Genomic DNA, 12,422 nt, shown 5'->3' on the forward strand with positions numbered 1-12,422 from the left:
AGTTTATAAAAGGTAAGAATTTATTTTACAAACAATTTAAAACATGACAAATTGGTTAACTATTATTTACTGTGAATGGATGGAGCTAAAGGTTATTTCTGGAACCTATGTGTGGATGTGATTTCAGTCAGAGCTTCCTCATCAAAATAAGCAGAGTTCTGGATGTAAAAGAATTTGGTCTGCGTTAAACTATGAAGTTGTTATCGTCAGAAGCACATTCAGACGCAATCTCTCTGTGTTCTACCTCACCCTTTAATGACCCTCATCACGGATCCGGAGGTCAGAGAGGTCGGATGACCTCGGGGCACCCAGGTCTGGTAGATTGACCACAAGCACCGACTTCTCCAGTATCGAGTTGCCACCAGGCAGCACAGGTTGGAATCAGCTTGCGTCTCAGGAATAACTCTTGAGGAGTTGAACAATATCAGCTTTGTTCTGCAGGAACTGCTTGCTTTCTCAGCTTGGTAGGTGCAAAAAGGTTTTGACAATGTCAAAATCTTTGATGGTTAAAGAGATTTGGTTAAAGATGGCTGGTCTGAAGCTTTCTCTAGAACTGCCAAATAACTCAAAGCAATTTAGTCTTAAGGATTTGATGTAATGATTTGGATAGCCAATCAGAGGCTGACAAGTTTGGAGATGTTTTACCAAGAATCTCAGGAACACGCCTTCTTTGATGCAGGATGTTCTGACTGGGTTAATACTATGTGTCAGGTTAACTAAGCCGTACTTGTTATTGTGTGGATGCAGGTGTGGAACCTTGTAGTCAAAACACGGTGAACACATTGCAGGTTCTACTAAACACATATAATATAAATCCATTCAGTGTGCACAGATCATTGAAGCATTTCATTATACCATAATTATTATAAGTAGTAATAAACAAATGTTAATTTAATGATTAGCTAGATTATAAGTCATAGAAGTAGTTTATAATCATTCTTGAATTTAGCAATTAATTCGAGCCGGAGTTCGTCTTCTGGAGGCAGACAGATGGGACCTTGGGAAGAAAGTTATTGTTTATCTTTCAGATTTGCAGAGTCTGAATCCCAGCTGGTGTGAAGGCTCATTTAAAGGGAACACATGCAATGTTGTGTCTCCTTCCTGACCAGATGTTGAATAGATGGTGAAAGGTCAGGCTGTACCTAAACTGACCATTGCTGAACGCTACACAAGTGAGGAATCATGTCAGGGCTGGAAACGGCACACCAGAGGCTTTTTCACCCGTTGCCTCAGGAGGGAAAATATTGCTTGTGATGTTGATGAAGTGCTCTGGCCTGACCCAGCCCAAAGACATGAAGAGGCCCTTTGATTTGTGTCAGTTGAATTGTATACTGTAGCACAGTGCATTATAGGCTGTATATGGTACAATAAACAAGTTGTATGGCCCTGAACATTGTGCTTTCCATTTGTTGTCAGTACTGACTGCTCAATAGATTTTGACTGGTTACAGTCATGAAGGTTATGAACAGAATCGGTGACAAAGGGCAGCCTTGGCGGAGTCCAACTCTCACTGGGAACAAGCTGGACTTACTGCCGGCAATGCAGACCAATCCCTGGCACCGGTCATACAGGGACCTAACAGCCCGTATCAGAGGGCCTGGTACCCCATACTCCCGGAGTACCCCCCACAGGGTCCCCCGAGGGACGCGGTCAGACACCTTCTCCAAATCCCCAAAACACATGTGGACTGGTTGGGCAAACTCCCACGAACCCTCCAGGATCCCCCTAAGGGTATAGAGCTGGTCCAGTGTTCCACGGCCAGGACGAAAACCACATTGCTCCCCCTGAATCTGAGGTTCAACAACCCGGCGGCCCCTCCTCTCCAGAATCCCTGAATAGTCCTTACCAGGAAGACCCAGGAGTGTGATCCCCCTGTAGTTGGAACACACCCTGCGGTCCCCCTTTTTAAATAATGGAACCACCACCATGGTCTGCCAGTCCAGTGGGACTGCCCCCGATGTCCACGCAATATTGCAGAGAGATTTATACTAGATTTTATAAAATAACAAGTGTCTGTACATTTGGAAACACTTAAAATAATAAAAGGGCCCCAGAGAGCTGCAGAGTGAGTGGAACATTGGGTTGTGAAGGAAGAACAGAGCTGTCAACAGTGTTATGGCTACAGATAAATTATATCAACAACACATTAGCTATACCAGTCAGGGATATGTTTATCCTGTTTGCCTGAAAATAAATCTGTCCTAAAGGCAAAATTCAAAAGCAGCAAGACTCCCACCTGGAAGTCTTTCACTGCTTTTGGAGCTGGCCTTTAAGACAATCAGCAATATTAATTAAAAAATATATCATTTCCCCTATTTGTGAAATGAACTTTGTCTGACAAAAATGTCCCTGGACTGTCATGTCTGATGTGAGGATGCACAACAACGGCACTATTTAAGCTAGAAATAAAAGTAGCCAGAACACTGTTGACAAACCTCCTGGCCTTCTCAAATTTAGCAGGTTTTACACCTGCCCTCCATCTATACCTTTGGGTGATGGATGACATGATGATCATCATATGAGGGAGAAGAAGGTGAAGCCGGTGCAGGTCTTCCTTCATCATGTTGACCAGCTTCACACTGCTGACCACCCCCATGTCATTGCCGCCACAGTGGATGAGAAAGACATCAGGAGCTGCTCTTCCTCGCAGGGAGTGGAGAAAGAAGGGGAGAAGGTCTTTCCACCTCAGTCCGCCCCAACCGAACCAGGAGGCACGGACGTCAGGGAGGCCAAGGATGTCTTCGAGGGTCTCTGCAGCTCTCTGGGCACCATGCCTCACGTAGCTGTCTCCAGTGATACAAATGGCTATGGAGGAAAAAAAAAATAGGTTTGGCCTAGCTGTTGTAATAAAAGAGTGAAACTTAAAACTTCCCAGACTTTCATGATTGCTAATCAGCTATGGCTGATTTATTGTTTGGATCACAGTGAGTTACACTAATTTTAATATATTTTTATTTCTATTATACAAACATACTTTTTAATTGTTATTTTCACATGACTGTTATCAGGCTCTCTTGTTCTGGTTCTCATGATAATTCCATTTCTTCCAGTAAGTTATCTTTTGCTTTCTTCATCTGTATATGTCTCTTTACTTTTGGTGAATTGTTCTGAGTTCAGAATAAAGGCTACTTGGCTTTACAAGATACAAACAAGTATTACGTTTTAGAAATATATGAAATATATTAAGTCACTTAGCTTGCTAATTAGTCTCAAACACTAATAACTGTGTTAAAAATATTGAAAACTTGCTCAAAGCAACATATATTTTCTTTAAGGAATGATTTATAAACTTACGGATTTGATACTTTTTATTCAAGGGTCGATAATTTTCAGGCAAAAGTGACGCAAACCTCCGTGTGAACTTCAGGTCATCTCCAGTGGTGCGCACACTTAGCTCCGGTTGTAGCTACCTCTTTTAGCTTAGCTCCCACCTCCGCGTTAGCTTTGGGTTAGCTTATAGCTACATCGCTTCAGTTCAACGGTTGTCATCATTTGATCCCAACCTTACAGCCCCACCCTCAGCTCCATCTCTTTTCCCTTTTATGGAATTGTCTGGGTGTGACGAGACGTGTGACACAATCAAAATGGCGGTGGTAGCCACCTCCCATTCTATGGCGCGGTATGGGGGCCAAAATTAAGACTAGCTGCCCAGCAGCAGGAGGCTATATAAATTCCGAAGCAAACTACTGATCTGATTAATGATAAGCTGGCACCGGTAACTGAGAGGCTGGCGCTGCTTACTGAGGAATAGCACCTTTACCAGCGTTACTAATAGATACGCTAGGGACTAGCAGCCCTCTGCTGGTCATTGCTTACTGAGGAATAGCACCTTTACCGGCGTTACTAATAGATACGCTAGGGACTAGCAGCCCTCGGCTGGTCATTGACTGGTTCACACACTCCCTCTGCTGTCTATTAGCATGGATAGGCTAACGAGCCTGGACGGGCTGGTGTTAGCATTGGAGAGGTTTAATAATAATAATAATAATACATTTTATTTCAAAGCGCCTTTCAGGACACCCAAGGTCACTTTACACAAAACACGTAATAAAATACAATAAAACAATAATAAAACCCAAAGAAGAAAAAACAGAGAGAAACATTTCAATAAAATCAGAGGTTGTAGGCAGATTTAAACATATGTGTTTTGAGTTTTGATTGGAAAAGGGTAAAACTGTCGATGTTCCTGATGTCTGGGGGAAGTGAGTTCCAGAGTCGAGGAGCAGAGCGGCTGAAAGCTCTGCTCCCCATGGTAGCGAGACGGGCAGAAGGAACCGCAAGATGGATGGAAGAAGAAGATCTGAGTGAACGGGACGGGGTGTGAATACTTATAAGGTCTGAGATATATGGAGGAGAGAGGTTGTGGATTGCTTTGAATGTATGGAGGAGAATTTTGAAGATGGGCCTGAATTTAACTGGGAGCCAGTGGAGCTGCTGGAGAACCGGCGTGATGTGGTGAAAGGAAGGGGTTCTGGTGATAATACGGGCTGCTGAATTCTGGACCAGTTGCAGTTTATGAAGGAGTTTGTTGGGGAGACCATAAAGAAGTGAATTGCAATAGTCGAGACGGGAGGTGACGAGGCTGTGGACGAGAATGGCGGCAGTGTGAGGGGTCAGTGAGGGACGAAGACGGTTTATGGAACGTAGATGGAAGTATGCTGACCGAATTAAGTTATTAATGTGAGCCTGAAAAGAAAGGGAGCTGTCGAGAATGACACCCAGACTCTTGACATGAGGTGAGGGGGAGACTGTGGCACTGTCAATAGTTAAAGAAAAGCTGTCAGATGTTGAGAGGGTGGAGTTAGTGCCAACTAGAAGAAGTTCAGTTTTATTGCCGTTGAGTTTGAGGAAATTAGAGGTGAACCATGATTTGATTTCAGAGAGGCAGAGTGTAAGGGAGGATGGTGGGAGAGTTGAGTTGGGCTTACTGGAAATGTAGAGCTGGGTGTCATCTGCAAAGCAGTGAAACTGGATATTGAATTTGCGGAAGATTTTGCCGATAGGGAGGAGATATACTATGAAGAGGAGGGGCCCCAGGACAGAGCCCTGGGGCACACCTGACTTGACTGGGGAGGGTTCTGAGGTAAAGGATTTTAACTGGATGAACTGAGTGCGGCCAGTAAGGTAAGATTGAAACCAGCGGAGGGGGGTGTGAGTGATGCCTAAGGAATAGAGTCTATTAAGGAGGATGGGATGAGAGATGGTGTCAAAGGCCGCACTCAGATCGAGGAGAATAAGAATAGAGATTAAACCAGAATCAGCAGCAATGAGTAGGTCGTTAGTGATCTTGATGAGAGCTGTTTCTGTGCTGTGGTGGGGACGGAAGCCAGACTGAAACTGTTCATAAAGGTTATTGCGGGTGAGATGTGAATGGAGCTGAGATGCAACAGTTTTCTCAAGGACTTTGGAAATGAAGGGAAGATGGGAAATGGGACGGAGGTTATTGAAATCATTGGGATCTAAACCAGGTTTTTTTAGAATAGGGCTGACTGAAGCGGATTTGAATAGGGATGGGACCGTACCAGAGGATAGTGAGGAATGAATAATGGCTGTTATAAAAGGGAGCAGAGAAGAAAGGCAGGATTTAACTAAAACAGTTGGAATAGGGTCCAGTTGACAGGTGGAAGGTTTGGATTTGGTGATGTAATCTAATATTTCTGAGGGATGGGGAAGTTCAAAGGAGGAGAACGGAATGGTGGGTTCAAATAAATCAGGAGAGGGAGGGGAGGAATGAGGTAAAGAGAGATGGATTCTATTGACCTTCTCATTAAAAAACTGAAGGAGAGAGTTACAGGTTTCTGAAGAGTAAAGATGGATGGGTAAGGAGTCGGGAGGCTGAAAAATGCTGTTCATGATGGAAAATAATGTTTTAGTGTTGCTGGAGTTGGACGAGATGAGACCGGAGTAATACTGAGATTTGGCATGGGAGATGGAGTCCTTGTAGAGAGAAATCTGAGCAGAATATAAGTCTTTATGGATGGTGAGACCGGTTTTCTTGTAGAGTCTTTCAAGCCTCCGGTTGGTAGCTTTCAAGGAGCGAAGGGCAGGGGTGAACCATGGAGCAGACCGAGTAAAATATACAGAGCGGGATTTGATGGGAGCAAATGAATTAAGGATAGAAACCAGACCGTTATTGTACTGAATGACAAGATCATCGGGAGTAGAGGACAAGTTAGGGGTCAAGGTGGCAAAACTGGAGGACAGGGAGGCTAGATCAATGTCCTTAATATTACGAAAAGAAATGATACGTGGTGACTTGATGATGGAGAGACGGAGGGGAACAGAAAAGGAGATGAGGAAGTGGTCCGTGAAAGGGAGCGGGTCAGCTGTACAGTTGGAGGGGGTCAGGCCGGAGCAGCAGATTAAATCCAGGGTGTGACCTTTAATGTGAGTGGGAAAATTGGCATATTGATGAAAACTGAGGCTGTCCAAAGATGAGGAGAAGTCTTTGCTGAGGGGGAGGGCCATATTGTCCATATGAATATTAAAATCACCAAGTAAAATTACATTTGGGGAAAGGGCGGACAGATGGGATAAAAGAGCAGAGAGTTCATTTAAAAACTCAGGGCTGAACTTGGGGGGACGATAAACAGTGACAATTATTGTGGGGGTCGGGCCGGAGAGTTGACAGGCGAGGCATTCCAGAGTGGTGAGAGGAGGAAGGTTTACGGGAAGGACCTTCCAAGTCTCGCGATACAGTATCGCGAGACCACCGCCGCGGCCCGACCCACGGGGTTTGGAGAGGTAAACAAATCCGGGAGGAGTACAGTCATTGAGTTGTGAGAAATCGCTGGGTTGTTGCCATGTTTCGTTCAGACAAAGAAAGTCTAGCTTATGGTCACTGATGGTATCTTGGAGGAGATGTCCTTTACCAGAGAGGGAGCGAATGTTGAGAAGACCAAAATTAGCAGTGCGGAAGTCCCTGGCGACAGGAGCATTAGTCCGACTAGCCAGCCGGGCTAACACGCTGGAGTCGGCAGCTCGGCAGGTATTCCTGGGTAGCCGCCGGCTAGTCGTGGACCAGAAGGAGGGTATTCCTTTGGAGCCGTCGAGATGGAGGTTCCGCCGGGACCCCCGATGGATATACCGACGGCGAGGCTGGAAGGTGATGTCGGGGAAGAGGCACAGAGCTGGTGGTGGAGATCCGGAGTAGCGAAAGCGGAGGTTGAAGAGCTCCGCCGCCGAGTACTGGAGAAGGCCATCCACGGACAGAAGAATGAGCGACAGGATGATCCAGTTTGATGGTTTGGTTTGTCTGGTTTGCCATTAGCGTGCCTAGACTGGCCACTAGATGGATTTCCTACCTCCTCGGTGTACCATTAGCGTGGATAGGCTGGCGTTAGCATCGGAGAGGCCAGCCATTAGCGTGCCTAGGCATGCCACTAGCTGGATTTCCTATGCCCTTGACGGACCTTAAGCATGGATAGGCTGGCATTAGCATAGGAGAGGCTAGCCATTAGCATGTCTCTGAGAGTCACTAGTCAGCTAGTGGCCAGCCTTGACACGCTAATGGCTAGCCTTTCCGATGCTAATGTCAGCCTATCCATGCTAATGGTCTGTCAAGGGGGTAGGAAATCCAGCTAGTGGCCAGCCTAGGCACGCTAATGGCTAGCCTCTCCAATGCTAACACCAGCCCATCCAGGCTAACACTAGCCTATCCATGCTAATAGACAGCAGAGGGAGTGTGTGAACCAGTCAATGACCAGCCGAGGGCTGCAGTCCCTAGTGTATCTATTCGTAACGCTGGTAAAGGTGCTATTTCTCAGTAAGCAGCGCCAGCCTCTCAGTTACTGGCGCCAGCTTATCATAGGTCGGTAGTTTGCTTCAGAATTTATATAGCCTCCTGATGCTGGGCAGTAGTCTTAATTTTGGCCCCCATACCGCGCCAAAGCTTTCAGAAAAAAAAACTTATAATACAAGCCTATGGACATGAATTGTCCAGTATATATATATATATATATATATATATATATATATATATATATATATATATATATATATATATATATATATATATGGATGATCTGAAGCAGCATTGAAATGACCTGGAGAATCCCACATGCTGACCTGTACATATGCAGGAATATCAGTAGAGATGCTCAGATCAGCTGGATCAGACAGGCTGAAGTAAAAGGACCGGAGTGGGTCGCACACATTTCTGCTCCCAGTGGAACCATCATATATTATTCTCCATCAGTGCAGAACCGCTTCACCGTTTCCAGAGAAAACAACAAGGATCAAGTGTATCTGCTGATGAGCAGCTTGAAAACTCTGCAGTTTATTATTGTGCTCGAAGAGCCACAGTGATACAGGAAGACAGAGAGCTGATCTCAAACCCAGCAGCTGTCTGACTCTCTCTGATGTTCAGTTATGCTGAGAAAACCTCCCGGGGTGTGAATTACACAGAGCCCAGTGACACGGGGTGGGGGGTGGGGTCTTTGTTGCCTTGGCCTCCAAAATGCCTTGCTACGGCCCTGTGGACTGAGTTTTGAAGGTGATCTGATTTGTATCAAATATATAAATATTACTTGCTTATAAATTATTGCTTTAGGTAAAAGCTGCAGTGGGGTAAACCTACTTACATTTTCCTTTTTAAGCTGCTTGTTTAGTTTTCTAGTTTTTATGGGACTAATTTCCTGTCCCGTCTGTCTCTGATCTTCCTGCGTCTCCTCTCAATTCCACAGAAAAACACTTTCCTGGCTTCCTACTTTTATACTAAGCGCATCAAAGGGATCTACCTGGCGCGAAACTAGTGTGCACTGCAAGGCTGCGCCATGAGGTGAAGTCAACTGAGGACAGGTGAGCTCCTCCTCAGCAGCTGACTGCGTCAGGCACGAATAAAAAACAGAAAGTACCAGAATATGATCGGACATGAACGGTCGTGGGTTAATTAGATGTTTTGGGTTGCGCCACGTTGTCAATGCGCCGTGCGCAGGACGCAGTTGCCTGGAGCGCATCAAAGATCAGCGCTGTTCCTCCTCGCTGCTCAAGAATCCCCGGTGCCCCGAGACGTCATACAGATACACAGCCCTGGGTGTGGATGTTGAGGGCTTCCAGCCCCGCCGTAATTCTAGCTCTGCTCGGACATTTTCTTCAATCTGACACAGCCCCCCCTTCTCATTTATGTTGTTTTTGACAAAAACAGCTCTGCTGCTCCATAATGATGCATTTTAAACATTGGTGTTGTGTTATTGTAATATGTTATAATTGAGATAAATAATAAAATATGATAAAAAATTTCAAAATGTGGGACAAAATGACTTATAAGCCAACATTTTGAAAAAAAAAAAAGACATTTTTCACTTTTTCTGAAAGAAAAATGTTGGTTCAGGTTGAAGTTCATTTTTATTACATATAATGTTAAAGAAAGGGGCGTTCAGGTGCTGCTGTTGATGTTAACACTGGAACGTCGATGATCCAGACTGAGATAAATGCATTAAAGTTAGGCTCCGCCCATTTGGGTTACTATGACCACCAGTGCCTACTACTACTTCTTCTTTCACCCCGCCCACGTGATCATTTGAAGTGACGTCATAAAGGCTCAGAGTTCTATTATCTAGCATTAGCCAGCTCCCACTTCATTAGCAGCCGACTGCTGGTGTGAGACACATCGACTCTCTGAGACAATCATCTTTTACAACCTCAAACCTTTTTTCTGAGTTGGATAAAAGACCAAGAGCCTCTAGAATCATGTCTATTCTACATTTTTCATCTGAGGAGCTCCAGCGGGAATTATCTGGGTGTAAACACCCCAAAATTTATTTTTCCCATATGGCGCTCTTGGAGAAAGTCCAGTCTCAGCTTTTAATCACGGAGACATGGTTAAGTGATGAAAAGCAGCAAACATTACAAGCAGAGACTGAATTGGAAAAATACAACGACATAATTGCCGTCCTGGAACAAGAACTGGACGTTTATCAAGACAATGCAGAGACCTGCAAGGTCACCCAGCAGGCTTTAGAGACCAAACTGAAGAAGAAAGCAACTGTGTGTGAAAATCTGCAAAATCTTTTAAAGCAGGAATCCCAGCTGAGACGTAGATTTGAACAGGGGAAGATAAGCGACCAGATTAGGAACAAAGTTTATCAGAAACTAAGAGAAGAAATTAATGAACTGAAAGAGCATCTGGATTACTACCAGGTTAACGCTGAGACCTGCAAAACTACAATTCAGGCTTTGAAAATTCAGTTGGAGGAAAAACTAAATATTTCTGAAAGTTTGCAAAACCAGTTAGGACTGGAGTCAGAGCTGAGACTGCAGTTGGAAGAGGAGAAACAGAATAAAGACTCGCTCACCGAGGCTTTCTATGAACAAATCAGAGATTTAGAGATTATAAACGGTGTTCTGGTGGACGAGATGAAAAGTATCTTCTCTGAGACGAACGAGGCAGAGGAGAAGCTTTCTGAGGAGGACGGAGAAAAGGCTTCTCTCTGTGGGGAATGTGAACCCAGTTCAGAGGACGAAACTCAGCTGGGACCGAGTCTCAGATTAGCTGGGCCAGTCCAGCAGGAGTCGTCTGGATGTCGGCATCCAACTTTCGATTTCCTTTTCCAGACAGTCGGCTCCGAACACCTACGGCTGTCTCGCCTGGACACAAGTCTCAGTGACCAAGCTGAAATAAGCTCAACGGTAGAGAGCGAGTGTAAAAAATCCCGAACTCTGATTGATGAACTCAAACAGAAACTGGATTATTACCGAGGTGAGGCAGAGTCCTGCAACAAAATGATGCAGGAGGTAAACTTACAGCTGAAGGAGAAAGATAATCTGCTGGAAACTCTCCAAAAGCGGCTCAGACGGGAATCTGAGCTGCTGAGATCCAAGTTTGATCAGCAGCAGAAAATCCAGCGGAACAAAGACAACGTTTATGAGAAATTAAAGGTAGAAATTAGTGAACTGGAAGAGGGACTGGATTACTACCAGAGTAATGCAGAGACCTTCAAAATTACAATTCAGACTCTCAAAACTCAGCTGGAGGAACAAGAACATCTGATTGAAGACCAGCAACAGCGTTTAAAACAGGAGTCAGAGCTGAAACTCCGGCTGGGACAGGAGATTCAGAACAAGGACTCGTTCAACGAGGACTTAGAGACACAAATTAGAGATCTGGAGAAAAGCAACCATGATCTCTCAGAACAACTGGAGACCTTTAACTCCAGGAAGAACACGCCTGAGCCAGACGAGAAGCTGTCTGAGGAGCTGGAAGCCTTTACGTACCAGCTGGTAGAGGAAGCTTCTCTATGTGAACCTCAGGAACAAACTTCTGAGAGTCTGGAGCCTGACGAGGATTACGAGATGGGACAAGAAGTTTGTTCTCCATCTGAAGAACAGATAGATTCAGTGGAAGCAAACAGAAGTCTTCATGAAAACGAGCCTTCCCCCAAAGACAGCGTTCCACAAACAGTCAGGAACCAGAAAGTTTCATTGTGGAGGCGCTTCAAGAAGTTTCTCACTCCGGCGTGTCTACGGAAACATAAAGTTAGTCCTTATATTAGCATCTGACCCCTAAAACACTCGGGCTTCATGATGACGTCACCAGTTTAAACCCCAGCTGTGACCTCACAAAAATTAGCATTAGCATTCTCTAAATTTAGACATTTTTGTGTGAGTGACTGAGTGAGTGAGTGAATATCTAATCTTAGATGCAACACCCCCGTAGAGCACACACAAGCACACCAGAAAAAAAGGGGACTTCCTGATGGAGAATTAGTTCTCCATCATGAATGCGTGGGTTTACTCTGGGCGCTCTGGTTTCCCCACACACACGTAGGGTTAACTAGTGACCCTAACATGTCTCTGGGTGTGAGTGAGTGAATAACTGATGCAGCTTTCTTTACCATAGAAACATGCTTGCTTAGTGTGGGGATCGCTGGAAAGCCCCTGACACAAAAAGTGGGTGACTCCATGCAATCTGCTGCGTTTCCTTAGGTAGAAAACCTTTAAATGACTGGAACAATGAGCTGAACTCAAAGCACTTTTTAATCAGTAGAGTCAACTGGAACGCTGGCTCTATAAATTGCTCTGAGATGACTCTTGTTGTGGATTGGCGCTTTATAAATAACCTGAACAGAACTGAGTTGTGGGGAGCAGACATGTAGAGCCAGGCTTTGAAAGCTGGTGTTTAGAGGCGGCGCGCTGCGCCAGAGTGTTGTCTCCCAACTCACGTGGTAAAACGGACATTTCACCGACATTTAACCTTTAACCTCCTGAGCATGCAAAACTGTGTTTCTTGTTCTATCGCTCTTCTCAAACACGGTTAGCAGGACATTTAGAAAGAGACACAGGGTTAAAGGTTAAATGTCGGTGAAATGTCCGTTTTACCGCGGGCGTCGGAAAGCGATGCTCTGACACAGGGCGTCGCCTCCCAACGCGTCGGAAACAAACGCTTGGTCACCCGTCATCAGTTTCAGCCGCTTCGGGTGTGA

At 45.1% G+C, this 12,422-nt stretch overlaps 1 protein-coding gene across 1 annotated transcript; it reads left to right on the forward strand.

The window, feature by feature from the left end:
* Window positions 1-9,771: 9,771 nt before the first annotated feature.
* On the forward strand, window positions 9,772-11,499 carry LOC139070165 (myosin heavy chain, clone 203-like). Its single transcript, XM_070551890.1, has one exon. It carries the CDS (start codon window positions 9,772-9,774, stop codon window positions 11,497-11,499), a length of 1,728 nt encoding a protein of 575 aa, XP_070407991.1.
* Window positions 11,500-12,422: the final 923 nt, after the last annotated feature.

This window comes from Nothobranchius furzeri, chromosome 5 (assembly GCF_043380555.1).
Source record: "Nothobranchius furzeri strain GRZ-AD chromosome 5, NfurGRZ-RIMD1, whole genome shotgun sequence".
Taxonomy (NCBI): Eukaryota; Metazoa; Chordata; class Actinopteri; order Cyprinodontiformes; family Nothobranchiidae; genus Nothobranchius; species Nothobranchius furzeri.

Bases quoted from the DNA above. Each gene is read 5' to 3' on its own strand.
- LOC139070165 (XM_070551890.1), top strand. From the start codon at position 9,772: ATGGCGCTCTTGGAGAAAGTCCAGTCTCAGCTTTTAATCACGGAGACA.